This window comes from Orycteropus afer, unplaced genomic scaffold (genome assembly GCF_000298275.1).
Source record: "Orycteropus afer afer isolate SDZICR_OR568_19922 unplaced genomic scaffold, OryAfe1.0 scaffold00288, whole genome shotgun sequence".
Classification (NCBI taxonomy): domain Eukaryota; kingdom Metazoa; phylum Chordata; class Mammalia; order Tubulidentata; family Orycteropodidae; genus Orycteropus; species Orycteropus afer.
This window is the reverse complement of record NW_006921875.1, coordinates 3,438,268-3,452,312: the sequence shown is the minus strand read 5'-3', so window position 1 is coordinate 3,452,312 and position 14,045 is coordinate 3,438,268. Positions and strand designations below refer to the sequence as shown.

Below are 14,045 nucleotides of genomic sequence, written 5' to 3'. Positions count from 1 at the left end.
ATAACAGTAACACTATATTCTAATCAATGTTGAATTACTCTTCTCATTGTTGATACTACTGTCTTTGGTGGCAGCTCTTTCAGTGAAAAAGAAAAAGGTGAGGGCTGCTCAGTCACAAGGGACAATGTTATACTTCCAAATAAATGAACCTAAGAAAAGGAAAGAAAAGATTCACAGAAATACTGCTCATCTCAAAAAGAAGTTACCTGCTTACTGTTATAATTTTCTTTAAGGGGGGAAAAGAAAGACATGATTTTTAGGAAGCCTACAATAATGTAACTAAGCAAATAAATCCCCAATTAATCTTAGCTTCAGATTGTTGTTTCTTAATCTGTTGAAATGTGGAGTTTTTCTTTCCATACTGAGAGATGGGAGGAAGAAGTAAGAGGACAAACAACAAACACATCTACTACTGGACAATGAGACTGACGACAAACTGGAAAGGTCCCTATCCTCTGAAGCTTGTCTTTCCCTGGCTTACCTACGATGACATGGGTATTATTCAAAAGCTTGATCTTTCTAAATACCTGCATCCTCTACAGATTTTTGAAGGGCTTCTGCTAATTCTTGGTCTGCAATCTCCTCTGGCCGCAGGTCCTCTCGCCCAGCCCCATATGCCAATCTGGCACACTCTGGCAGCTCTCCCTCAGGAAGGAAGGTGGTCTGGGAGCCTGTGGTGCCGATCACGAGTACATTTTTCTTGAGGTCAATGGAACACTTAGAAGGAAAAAAGCAAAGGATAAGGACAGCAGATAAACTCCATGCAGAAAAATTAGGATCCTGAATTTGATTCACAAAGAGCAAATCAACAAGGACTGAGATGGTTCAAGAAACTTCTTTAATTTAGAATTAAAAAATATATATATTTAAAGTTTATACTAGAATAAGCTGTACAGGATTATAGTTTACATTTATTTGTCTTTAACAAATATTTTTTGTGTTAAGAAATTATTTCTTTCCAATTATGACGTAATGGATGTTCATTGTATAAAATCTGGAAAAACAGCAAGCATAATCAGCAGCCCCACCTTTTATAAGCATACAAATGACTTTTTACAAAATCGAGACCACACTAAATATACAATCTCACCTTTCAGTTCTATAAAGTACAGCTTAAAACTCTGTATCATATGCTCTTTTAAGATCTATCTTCTCGGGATCAAACTGACAACAGCAACTCGAAAAATTAGATAGGAACCTTAAGTGGACAGTAAACTTATGTTAATGGAGGAACAACTCAGAAAAGGAGAGTGAGAATGGTTGTACAACACAAAGAACGCAATCAATGTTATTGAAACGTACAAGTAGAAACTTAAACTGGTGTTACGTTTTTGCTGTATATATTCTCAAAAATAAATTGTTAAAAAAAACAAACACCACCACCCCTCACTCTATACCAGTGGTTTCAAAAGTGGTAGAGGTGCAAGGCCATCTCTAGAAATAGTACTCTTTATTTCATATTTATGCTAGCCCTCATCTTGTGTAGTTTTATAATTACTTTATATGGTAGTTGTACACATATATGGTTTATATTGATAAAAGTTGGAGACTGCTGGTCTGTATCACAACTAAATAATCCCACAGGGAAATAAAGTGTCATGTTAACAAATTAAGTTCTATTTATACATATATTTATACATCTCTTCTATTTAAAATGCTGTACTTTGATTAGAATAGCAATGCATGCTCTTTCATAGGAATTTAACATTTAAAAAATTTTTAAAGTATATTAATGTACCTAGTCGATTCCAACTAATAGTGCCCCTAATGACAGAGTAGAACTGCCCCAGAGTGTTTCCAAGGCTGTAAATCTTTATGGAAGCTGACTATCTCATCTCTCTCTTATGAAGCAGCTGGTGGGTTGGAATCAGCAACCTTTTGGTTAGCAGCCAAATGCTTACTCACTACACCACCAGTGCTCCTTAAAAGTAAGTAATGTGATATAAAAATGCTGACCAGATAGGAAATTCTGTAGTAAAAAAAATGTTATCACCTAGTGAACGCTTTCTTCAATGAGGGTGGTGTAACTTTTATTATTAGCCTGCAGAGTAGATATGTAAATATCACTGCTAATATATTTCTAAAGTATTCTCCCTGTGCTAAATATACATTCTCATTCCCAACATCACATGTACACCTTCCTTAATCTTAAAGGTCTGTTTCCCAAATACTGTTTGAGCAGTATTTAAGGATTATAGAGGATTTACTAAATTTACACTTGCAGTCAAATTATCATTGTGCCCGCAAATCCATCAGAAAACTACCTGAGATCTAATGAGAATCTAAAAATTAGCTGTCTGTTATGATCTCAAAGTAGATGGCAAGATTTGATAAATTCACAGAAAGAGGGTATAAAAACAGATTCTATTTCTACTGACACATTATTCCAATCCTTGGATGACATCATCAGTTAAGAATTTCTCCGTGTTTGAAGTCATGCTTCTTAGTTCTCTGGTATACACACCCAACAGAAATGATGCAACAATAACCATACAACATATGAAAAACAGATATAAAAAGAAAGTGATGCCCTTAATTACCTGATGTCGTTTAAGCATATCCAGCCCCAGAAGCATGTCCATAGGCTGTTCCTCAAGTATAGAGAAGGAACACGCCAGAAAATCTCCTTCAATCTGAACCTGAGCTAAAGCACATGAAGAAGAGAAGAGGTTACTGATCTCTGCTACAAGAACTCCACCCAGGCAGTTCTGAAAATTTATCATTCTGCGCCTTATTTCCTGCCAAAGGCAAAGCATGCACACAGGTGAGGAGTAAGTATGAAACTCCAGCTAGATCAATCACCCACCAGTTTAAAAGCCAATGAAGACACCAGCTCATAAAGTGGATCTGGTAGGACAACTATCCAGAATGCCTGGCTTGACCGACCCATGATGCCATTAGGAAACATAATCAACTAGTAAGGAAAGTAGGCATTACAGGATTAAAAAAAAAAAAACAAAACCCAAGTCCTCCAGTATCGACCACTTACTTTCTATACACTTACAAAAGGGTTTACTAAAAGAGAACTTAAACCTTTTAAATTAACTCCAAAGAGAAAACTTTTTAATAATCTTTTATAAACTCTATTATAATCAAACTTCTATCTGCCAAACCAGGGCCAACCGCAAGGTCTGTGTCTGCATGGAATCTCCTCTCTTGCCTCTTTAGTCAATTACTTTTCTTACTTTTTATATAGTATTTTAAAAAATTACTTTGTCTTATTAAATATACATTACAAACAGAAGACACATATCTTATAAATACATGTACAGCTTAAAGTATAATAAAAAAAAACCACCCATGGAATCTAGACTCTGTTTAAAAAATAGTAAGTTATTAACTCCCTGTACACCCTGATTGCAGCTTATTCTGTCTCTGCTCAACTATCCCGATTTCTGTTTTAAAAAATATTTATTCCCAGTTTTGTTATGTATTTCTAAACAACAAATGTGTTCAATTTTGTGTTTCTGAATTATGATTTTCTTCTTTTCTGCAAAAAAAAATTTTGGAATATATCCCTAGAGATGCATGTGACTATAATTTCTTTCCAACAGAATATGGAGATAATCAAACAATATCATTAATATTGCACGCAAGTAAAACTGCAAAAACAGTTGCAGCAATACATCAACAGGAAGGAAACTGCTAGAAATTAAAGCTGGATTCAGAAGAGGATGTGGAATGAAGAGTATAATTGCTGATGTCACATGGATCTTTCCTGAAAGTGAAGAGTATCAGAAAGATGTTTACCTGTGTTTTATTGATTATGCAAAGACATTTGACTGTATGGATCATAAAAAATTATGGATAACACTGCAAAGAATGGGAATTCTAGAACACTTAACTGTGCCCATGAGGAACCTGTACGTAGACCAAGAGGCAGTCATTTGAACACAAGGGAATACTGCAGGGTTTAAAATCAGGAAAAGGTGTGAGTCTGGGTTGTATCCTTTCACCTTATTTATTCAATCTGTATGCTGAGCAAATAATCCAAGAAGCTGGACTATATGAAGAACGTGTCATCAGGACTGGAGGAAGATACTTTAACAACATGTGATATGCAGATGACTCTGCTGAAAATGTGTAAGAATTAAAGTACTTACTGATGGAGATCAAAGACTACAACTTTACTATGGATTTATACCTCAATTAAATAAACCAAAAATCTTGACAAATGGACCAATAAACAACATCATGATAAATGGAAAAAAGACAGAAGTTGTCAGGGATTTCATTTTACTTGAATCCACAATCCATGTCCATAGAAGCAGCAGTCAAGCAATTACATGATGTACTGTATTACGGAAATCTGCTGCAAAAGATCTCTTTAAAGTATTAAAGACCAAGGATGTCAATTTGAAGGCTAAGGTGCACCTGACCCAAGCTATGATTTTCCCAATCATCTCATATGCATGTGAAAGCTGGACAATGAATAAGAAGATGACAGAAGAATTGATACATTTGAATTGTGGTTTTGGTGAAGAATACTGAAAATACCATGGACTGTCAAAAGAGAACAACTCTATCTTGGAAGAAGTACTGCTGGAATACTCCTTGGAAGCAATAATGGCCAGACTTTGTCTCACCTACCTTGATCATGTTGTCAGAAGACTAGTCGCTGGAAAAGGAAATCATGCTTGGTAAAGGTGGTTACTGAAAAAGGGAAAACCCTCAACAAGAATGGACTGACAAGTGGCTGCAACGTTGGGCTCAAGCATAGTGAAGATTGTGAAGATGGCCCAGGACCAGGCAGGCAATCTTTCATTCTGTTGCTCATAGGGTTGATATGAGTTCGAGGTGACTTGATGACACCTAACAACAACATATTTCTTTCACTTTAAACCATCCCTTCAAATACTGTAATGTCTAATATATAATCGAGTTATTCATTCTATTACAATTGGATTTACAGGTTGCTTCCAATTTATTCCATCATACGTAGTATTACCACAAACATCCTTGACACGTTTCCTGGCATGTCTTACCAGTTTCTTTAAGGTATATTCTAGGAAGTAGAATCACAGAGGGTCAGGTATATTATGCTCAACTATGACAAGAGCTCTGGTAGCGTAGTACTAACCAGAAGGCTAGTGGTTCAAACCCACCAGCCACTCCTCAGAAGGAAGATGGGGCAATCTACTTCCGTAGTGATACTGCCTCAGAAACCCAAGGAGGGATCACTATGAGTTGGGTCCGACTCGAGGGCACGTAACAACAACAACAACATGATGGGTGATGTTGAATATTTTCCAGAATGTTTCTAGCAGTGCATAAGAGCAGTATCATGGTAAGTGGAGAAAATATTGAAGTTGTCAAGGATTTCATTTTACTTGAATCCATAATCAAGACCCATGGAAGTTGCAGTCAAGAAATCAAATGATGTATTGCACTTGTCAAGTCTGCTGCAAAAGACCTCTTCAAAGTGTTAAAAGTGAGGATGGCAAGACTTTGTGCCACATACTTTGGACATGTTATCAAGAGGGACCAGTCCCAGGAGAATGGCATCATGCCTGGTCAACAAAAGAGAGGAAGACCCCCCATGAGACTGATTGACACAGTGGCTACAACAATGGGCTCAAACATGGCAACAACTCTGAGGATGATACAGTACCTGGCAGTTTCCTTCTATTGTACATCAGGATGCTATGAGTTGAAACTGACTCAATGGCATTTAACAACAACATGAGACTTCCAACTGCTCCACATTCTCACCTACTAGATTTAAAATCTTTGCTAATCTGGTATTTTATTTATTGTGATTTGGGTTCAAATTTACAGAGCAAATTCATTTTCCATACAACAGTTCATATATATTTTGTTTCATGACACTTACTGTAATTCACACAATGTAACAGCTTTCTCTCCACTTCCTCCCTGTGGTTATCTTCCCTATGTCCTTCTTTCCTATGCATTCCTGCCCCGCCCCCAGCTATCTCCCTGCACAAATACTGCCCTTCTAATCGCCCTTGATTGATTGTTCTAAGGATTGTATCCATCTGGCATAAATGTTCACCTGTCTATTGTTTGGCTGGAAGCCTCAGGAGTTGAGTTCAATTCCAGGCCCAAAGGGTAACTAGGGGTCATAGTTTGAGTGGTTTTACCAGTCTCTATCAGATCAGAATGATCTGGTAGCATAGTGGCTAAGACACTTGCCTGCTAACCAGACGGCTGGCAGTTCAAACCCACCAGCCGCTCCTCGGAAGGAAGGTTGGGCAATCCTACTTCCGTAGTGATACTGCCTCGGAAACCCAAGGAGGGGTCGCTATGAGTCGGGGCCGACTCGACGGCAGACAACAACAACAACATCATCAGATCAGAAAGCCTGACCTTTTTTAAAATTCTGAGTTTTGTTCCACATTTTTCTTTCACTCTATTCAGAACTCTTACACTGATCCCTTTCTGAGTGGTTGTAGCCAGGTACCATCTAGTTCTAGTCTCACAGTCAGGGAGGCAAAGGTTTACATGGTCCGGGAAGCGGACATTTACATGGTCTGCTAGTCTCTCGGACTATTTCCATGTATCTTTGGTTTTCTTCATTCTTCTTTGCTCTGGATGAGCAGAGACCAATTGTTGCATCTTAGATGGCTGCTTGCAAGCTTTTAAGACCCTGGTTGCTACTCACCAAAGTAGGATGAAAAACAACTTCTTTGGTAGTATGTTATGCCAACTGAACTTGATGTCCCCCATAACCATGGGCCTGTGGGCCCAGTGACTCTTTCCCTTAGAGTGTTTGGCTATGGGGAAGAAGTTTATCACAATGTTGTCCCATTAGCTCTATTATACATATGGATGTTCTTACAGTACATAAAAATATGGTATTTAATTTTTATTTGATTAGCAGTAAGGTTAAGCAACTTTTTATCTATTTATTAATGATATTGCTTTCAAGTGTTCCAAGTGTTTCTGTAAATTTTTATACTGTCTTTCTTACCGAGTTGCAGGATATCTACACACACAAACGTGTATATTCTGAGTATGAATCAGTTCTCTGTTATAATTTCCTTTCCCAGTTTGTGTTTGTTTATTCTCTTTACTTTTGATGAAAAGTTGTTAGTCTTAATGTGGTTGAGTTTATCAATCATTTCCTTCAAAAAACCCTTTCCCTATCTAAGATATTCTTCCATATTTTCTTCTAAAAGCTTTGAATGTGTCTTTTTTTTACATCTAGGTCTAAAAATCTACTTTGATTTGACTTAGTGTGTAATGTGAGGCAGAGTCCAACTTCCAATTTATTTCTTCCAATATAACCAGTTGTTCTAGTACCATTGCCTAAGACTTTTCCCACTGCTTTGTAAGATCTGGGCTCTCATTTATTAGAGTTCATATAAGCATAGGTCTATTTCTGTTCTGGTCTTTTGGTTTTGCTATCTGGAAGGGCAAGTTATTCAAGAGTTTTGTAATAAAATTTTAAATATGTAACTTTAAATTCACATATCAAGTCCTATCCAAAACAAAAATACTTTGCTTGGATTTTGACAGTATTATACTGACTCTGTAGATCAATGTAGGAGAGTTGCCATCTTTAACACACTGAGTCTTCTAATTCATGGTATAGCTCTCCTTTTAGTTTAGTTTTTTTGCGAAGTTGCAAATTAGTACCACTTGTCCATCCACAAAGACACAAAGGACATGTACTTTTTTTAAATGCATTTTATTGAAATATAATTTATGTACAGGAAAATATACAAAACTAAAGTGACATGGGTCAATGTATTTTTTGGGGGGGCAGTGTCCCCCCCCATCCCTGGTAACCAAAAAAGAAAGTTCCCTTCCAAATATAACCCTTTCCTTGACTTTTTACAATAATGAACTAATACTAATGTCCATCTGTGATTGACTTCTTTCATTCAGCATGTCCTCCAAGTTCATCCATGTTATACGGTATTTTGCAGATTCTACATTATTCTTTAGGGTTGCATAGTATTCCACTCTGTGCATGTATCACAGTTTGGTTATCCATTCTTCTGTTGATGTGCACATAGGTTGTTTCCATCTTTTTGCTACTGCAAATAGTGCTACGGATGAACATGGGTGTGCGTATATCTGTTCTTGTCCTGGTTCTCACTTCTTTAGGATATATACCTAGTAAAGGAATTGCTGGGTCAAATGGTATTTCTAATTCCAGCTTTTTAAGGAATCACCATATTGTTTTCCACAGTGGTTGTATCATTTTACAGTCCCACCAGCAGTGTATGAGAGTCCCAGTACCTCTACATCCTCACCAGCATTTGTTATTTTCTGTGCTACTGAACTTTCCCATTAGTGCTGGCATGAAATGGCATCTTACGTTGTTTTGATTTGCATCTCTCTGATGGCTAACGATCATGAGCATTTCTTCATGTATTTGCTGACTGCCTGAATATCCTCTTTGGTGAAGTGCCCATTCATGTCTTCTGCTCATTTTTAAATTGGACTGTTAAGTGTCCAATCATGTCTTCTGCCCACTTTTAATTGGACTGTTAATCATTTTGTTGTTGAGGTATTGGAGTTTCCTATAAATTTTAGAGATAAGTCTCTTGTCAGAATTATCGACAAGTATGAATTTATTGCTGTCATTTTGTTATGTGCTTTCTTGTGGTGTTGATTTCTTTGTTCCATATAATTTTCTGTGCTGAGCTCATTTTGTTTATGAATGGTGTTATCACTTCCTTCGTTGCTATTAGACATGTACTTTTTTTAAATGTTTGCTCCTCTTATTGTCTCTCACTGAACACTATGAGATACAAGACTCTGAAGTAACCAGTTTGTGGTATCCTGCCCAATGTCCGACTGTGAAAATGTATGAGACAAAGGTATTTAAACTATCTTTAGTCTATATAAACCAAAAGAAGAAACACAAAGGCCCTGATATTACAAAAAAAAAAAAAAAAAGAGGCACAAAAGGCAGGATCACCAAAATAATGACAAAATCTTCCATATTTCCCAAGTAAAAGAGGATAAATTTCACCTAATACACTAAATAGGGAAGAGAATGTCTGTTTATTAAATGATGCTGGCAAAACTTGTTATCTGTTTGCAGAAAAATGTAAAAAAAAAAAAAAAAAAAGAGGCACAAAAACAATCATTTATAATTATAGAAAAGTAACTTAAAACAATAAAAAATCATTTTTTTACTTATAAATTAAAGGTAGGACCTAGTAATACTCAATCATCATATAAGGATGTATAAGATGAATATTCATGGGAGCTCTAGTAGTGTAGTGCCTAAGGCATTTGGCTGCTAACCAGAAGCCTGGCGGTTCAAATCCACCAGCCACTCCTCGGAAGGAAGACTGGGTAATCTACTTCCATAGAAATACTCCCTCAGAAACCCAAGGAGGGGTTGCTATGAATGGCAATTGACTTGACAGCAGTAAATTTGGTTTGGTCTTGGTTTTAAGATGAATATTCATTCAGTACTAGAGAAAACAGACTGGTACACATTAGCAATATACAGGGAGCCTTAAAGCAATCACAACCTTTGACTCATTAAGTTTACATATAGAAATCTTGACTAAATCAAAATGTGCGTAAAAGTACATATAAATTCACTGCCATGTTATAATGACAAAATATGGGATTAAAACCATATCCCAAAAGTTGACTGTTAAACCCATATAAAAATTACTGTGCACTTATTTAAACTTAAATGATGTTTATCAAAGTAGTACAGAGAAGGGGAATATGTTAATGTTACTTGGAGTATAAAATTCTATCCATCATATTACCATCTTTTTACATTTAAAAAATACACACAAAAAAGACTGGAAGGAGATATGCCCAAATGCTAATGGAGGATGATTTACACTGCATGGAAAAGACGTGAGGTACATTTGTTTCTTCTCACATTTTGGTACTTTCCAAATTCTCTACTATTACCCACTGCTGTTGAGTCGATTCCAACTCACAGTGACCCTACAGGATGAAGTAGCCCTGCCCCATCATGTTTCCAAGGCAGTAAATGTTTATGGAGGAGCTCTGGTAGCATAGTGCCTAAGGCACCTGACTGCTAACCAGAAGGCTGGAGGTTCAAACCCACCAGCCACTCTTCGGAAGGAAGGTTGGGCAACCTACTTCCATAGTGATACTGCCTCGGAAACCCAAGGAGGGGTCGCTATGAGTCGGGTCTGGCTTGATGGCAAATAACAACAACAACAAATCTTTATGGAAGCAGACTACCACACTTTTTTCCTGGAAGCACCTGGTGGGTTCAAACCACTAACCTTTTGGTTAGCAGCTGAGGGCTTAACCACTGTGCTACCAGGGCACCTTCAAATTCTCTACAGTGAGTATTAATTAAGAGGATAGTGAAAGAAAAGAAAATGAGGATTGTGATTAGAACTGAAAGACTGAACACATATATCCATCTCCATTTACTTCAAAGAAATGACAAGAAAGATGTTTTGTCTTATTTTAAGGCAAAAGTCCACAAGGACAAAAATAACAGAAAACAAAACAAAATTTTGCAACTAGAAAGCAGATGGCAGTGAGGAAAATTGAGAAGCAACCTAATTAAATCACAGAACTCCTAAGAGGTGGGCCCAAAGCAGGACGATTGGTTGAAAAGCTATGTTGACACAGACCTTGGTGTTTTCCTCCTGCCCTCTGCTAAGCAAGGTGACTAACCTCCACCTCAGCAATAGACTGAAAGTTTACTTTTCTAAAAGGGTAAAACAGGCTCTCCTAATGGAAGTGGGTTTGGAAGCAGATAGACACAACAACAAACACCTTAATGAAAACCAGAGAGAAGTTGAAGTTTACTAGTCTTATTCTCTCTCTGCAGTTCCTACCAGATCACTCTACAGTGAAGACCACAGCTACATGGCTGCCCATTCAAGCAACTGTCCAAAAAGCCTTTTGGTGACCTACTCTTCAACATGAGCAGATGCCAAAGTTACCAGAACCTTGAGAAAAAAACCTAAAATGAAAGACAAACACAAAATGGAAAAGAAAATCTGGAACACAAAAGTTGAGATCATCTTGCAAACAAACACCAAACAGAACAAAATTAAAGCAAGGAAAAAATAAGATTAAAGGGTAAGTCTAGGATTGGAGATTACTCTATCTAAATAGCAGCCCAGTAGCGGGGAGAAATCATTATCAGAATCATGCACGGACAGTCTCCAAAAATGATGGACACAGTTTCACCAAGTATCCAGGACAGCAGATGAAGAGAACTGTAGGAAGTGCATCACTGTGAAATTTCAAAATACTAGGGTCAAAGAGAGATCATACCGGCTTCAGAGACAGAAAAGCAGTCTTTCATACAAAAGATGAACCATCACAATAGCACCTAGATTCTCCACAGCAACACTGACAATGAAGAAGTTACGGGGCAATACTTCAAAGCTGCAAAGGAAAATGATTCCCAACCTGGCCAGATTGGTAGACTGGGGGGAGGGTGTGTGTGTGCATGTGTGTGGTGGTTTGGTATGTTCTGTTAGTAAGGTCTCAATTTACTCTTAAGCACCTTCCTCAGGAGTTTCTGGAACACACATGCCAGTAAACTGAGGAGTAAAATAAGAAAGAGGAAGACATGTAATTAGTACCCTAAACAAGGCAGAAGTGAAAGGAATTCTTGGGATAATGGTTGGGGGAGATTTTAAAAAGACAGCTGTGAAGCAAGCCTAGAGCCATTAGCCCAAGCTGAGGCAGATCAGAGGTTCTGGAAGAAATGTCTTCATTAAGATGAAATATATGGAATACTCGATATGTTTAATCTATCAAAAACAGATGTATACAATCAGGCAAGTGATTGGAAATGAATAATAGAAAATCAAATGACCAAAAAAAAAAATTAAAAAAAAAAAAAACCAAAAACTAATTCCAAGAAAAAAGAACACTAGACAAGAAAGGAAAGGCAATCATACTGAATTAGATGGCTCATATCTCAATAATACTTACACAGTCACATTATTAAAAAAAAACAACATGTTAGGGATACCAAAAGAATTCAGCTGAAATAGCTGAAAGGGATTATTACTCAAGGAGCAGGAAATTGAAATGCCTAATGTTTTCTGTAACCAGCTGAAATATGTAAAATATGACTCTGATCCAACCCAAACCAAACCCAACCCACTGCCACAGAGTGGATTCCGACTCACAGCAACCCTTTAGTACAGAATAGAACTGCCCCATGTGGTTTCCAAGGATGTGAATCTTTATGGAAGCAGATTCCTTGCCTCAGCTTTCTTCTGTGGAGCAGCTGGTGGGATGGAGCTGCTGACCTTTGGGTTAGCAGCCCAAGAGCTAACCATGTGATTTTGACAGAACACTGGATTTAAAGTTTCTAGAAATTAGGCTTGCTGGATCAGATGTATGCACTCAAAAGAAATCTAAACTCAAACAAAAAAAACCCCACTACCTTATCAAAAACCATTAACTCCCAGTGCCTTTCACTCACCTAGATGTACCCTTCCAATAATCTTCTGGGTGCCCACTCCTTTAGCAATCCCTGCCCACCGACGGTCCACCAGTCTCATGATATTACACCTTTCGGCACAAGCTTGGCTCATAATGGTCATCTGGGCACCTGGAGGGGGAGGGAAACATTGGATAATAAAAACAAAATCCAAATTTGTGCTAAGACTTCAAATACAGCACCAAGAACAGTCAAAAAGCAAGTGTACCCCATGCTTCTGTCGGTGTCAAATCATTCCTATCTAGCAGGTTTCCTGCCCCAATTAATTCAACTCTCAGTTCCATGTTGAGATCTCAAACAATGTGGAAACCTGACATTGGGGGGAAAGATACTTGTGGTAGTTAAGTCTGTTTGTCAACTTGGATGGGCCTGGTTGAGTGGCTGGGCAGCTGGATGTAGTATTCCCCATGAGACTGGTAAGCCATGGTGGAATCTACTGTGAGCAGCTGAGTAGCTGCCTTATGAATGTGGTCTGCTTCCTGTATATAAGGAGAAGCCTTAGGAAACAGTCTCTAGCTTATAGCACACATGAACCCTGCATGTAGCCGTGTCACTGTTCAGCAGCCTGTTATGCTCTGCTGGCCTTGGGAATTACAGTGGACTTGAATTAATGGCCTGCTGTGTGGTTTGGTAACATCGGGACTGTGCCATTTTGTTTGTCGACCTTGGGCTTGTTAGCCTCAGCAGCCAGTAGCTGCCTCAGTGAAGAAATGCCTCTAGCTTCAGTGGGCCGGGAGCAAGAGGCAGAGCTGAAGCCCAAGGTCAAGGGGCTTTCACACAGCCCCTAGAGCCTGGCACTTTGAACGTGGACCTCGAGCCTCCCAAACTGTAAGAGAATAAATTCCTGTTTGTTAAGGCCATCCCATTTGTGATATATTCTTGTCAGAGTGGCACTAGGCAACCAGAACAATACTCTATTGCAATGTAATATTTAAATGATATTTTAAAACTTTACCAATAGAAAGCAAAACTATCTGGAAAGGAGCTCCCAAAAGCTCAAACGATGACCACTGTATATCTACAGATGGAGATGCTAAACTAATCACTACCTTACAATTAGCAGTTTTCACTGAGCATATCCAAACATTTATTTCAAACTCTAGGACATTATTTCTCTGGCTTCCAAACTACTCTGTGGGTAAAATATAATTTAAGGTAAGGAAACAGCTGTGACCTTCGTTGTTGTTATGTGCCGTCAAGTCGGACCTGACTCATGGCGACCCCTCCTTGGGTTTCTGAAGCGGTATCACTATGGAAGTAGACTGCCTAACCTTCCTTCTGAGGAATGACTGGTGGTTTTGAACCTCCAGCCTTCTGGTTAGCAGTCAAGGGCCTTAGGCACTATGCTACCAGAGCTCCTGTTCTGACCTTTAAGGGTAGAGAATTCTTCAGATCCATCATTGCCTTCAGTCTTCAAACATCACCTTGTTCTGGTCACTTACTCATCTACTCAAAAATCCTCAATGACTCCCACTCTTTGTAAGATTAGTTTCATAGCACACGGCCACAGCTTCAGATTCCACCTCCTCCTGGCTGCACTATTTATTTCCAATTGTAACATTCTGACTAAACCCCCCACTTTGTTGTTGTTATGTGCCATCAAGTTGTCCCCGACTCATAGCAACTCCTACTTGGGTTTCTGAAG

At 38.3% G+C, this 14,045-nt stretch overlaps 1 protein-coding gene across 1 annotated transcript in view; it reads right to left on the bottom strand.

Moving 5' to 3' along the window:
* Positions 1-519: 519 nt before the first annotated feature.
* DDI2 (DNA damage inducible 1 homolog 2) overlaps positions 520-14,045 on the bottom strand; it is a 37,712-nt gene continuing 24,186 nt past the window's right edge. The window contains exons 6-8 of the mRNA XM_007950763.2: positions 12,383-12,511; positions 2,541-2,644; positions 520-717 (exon numbers count right to left, since the gene is read on the bottom strand). Coding sequence (XP_007948954.2) covers positions 520-717; positions 2,541-2,644; positions 12,383-12,511 — 431 coding nt within the window. The remainder of the gene's footprint in view (positions 718-2,540; positions 2,645-12,382; positions 12,512-14,045) is intronic.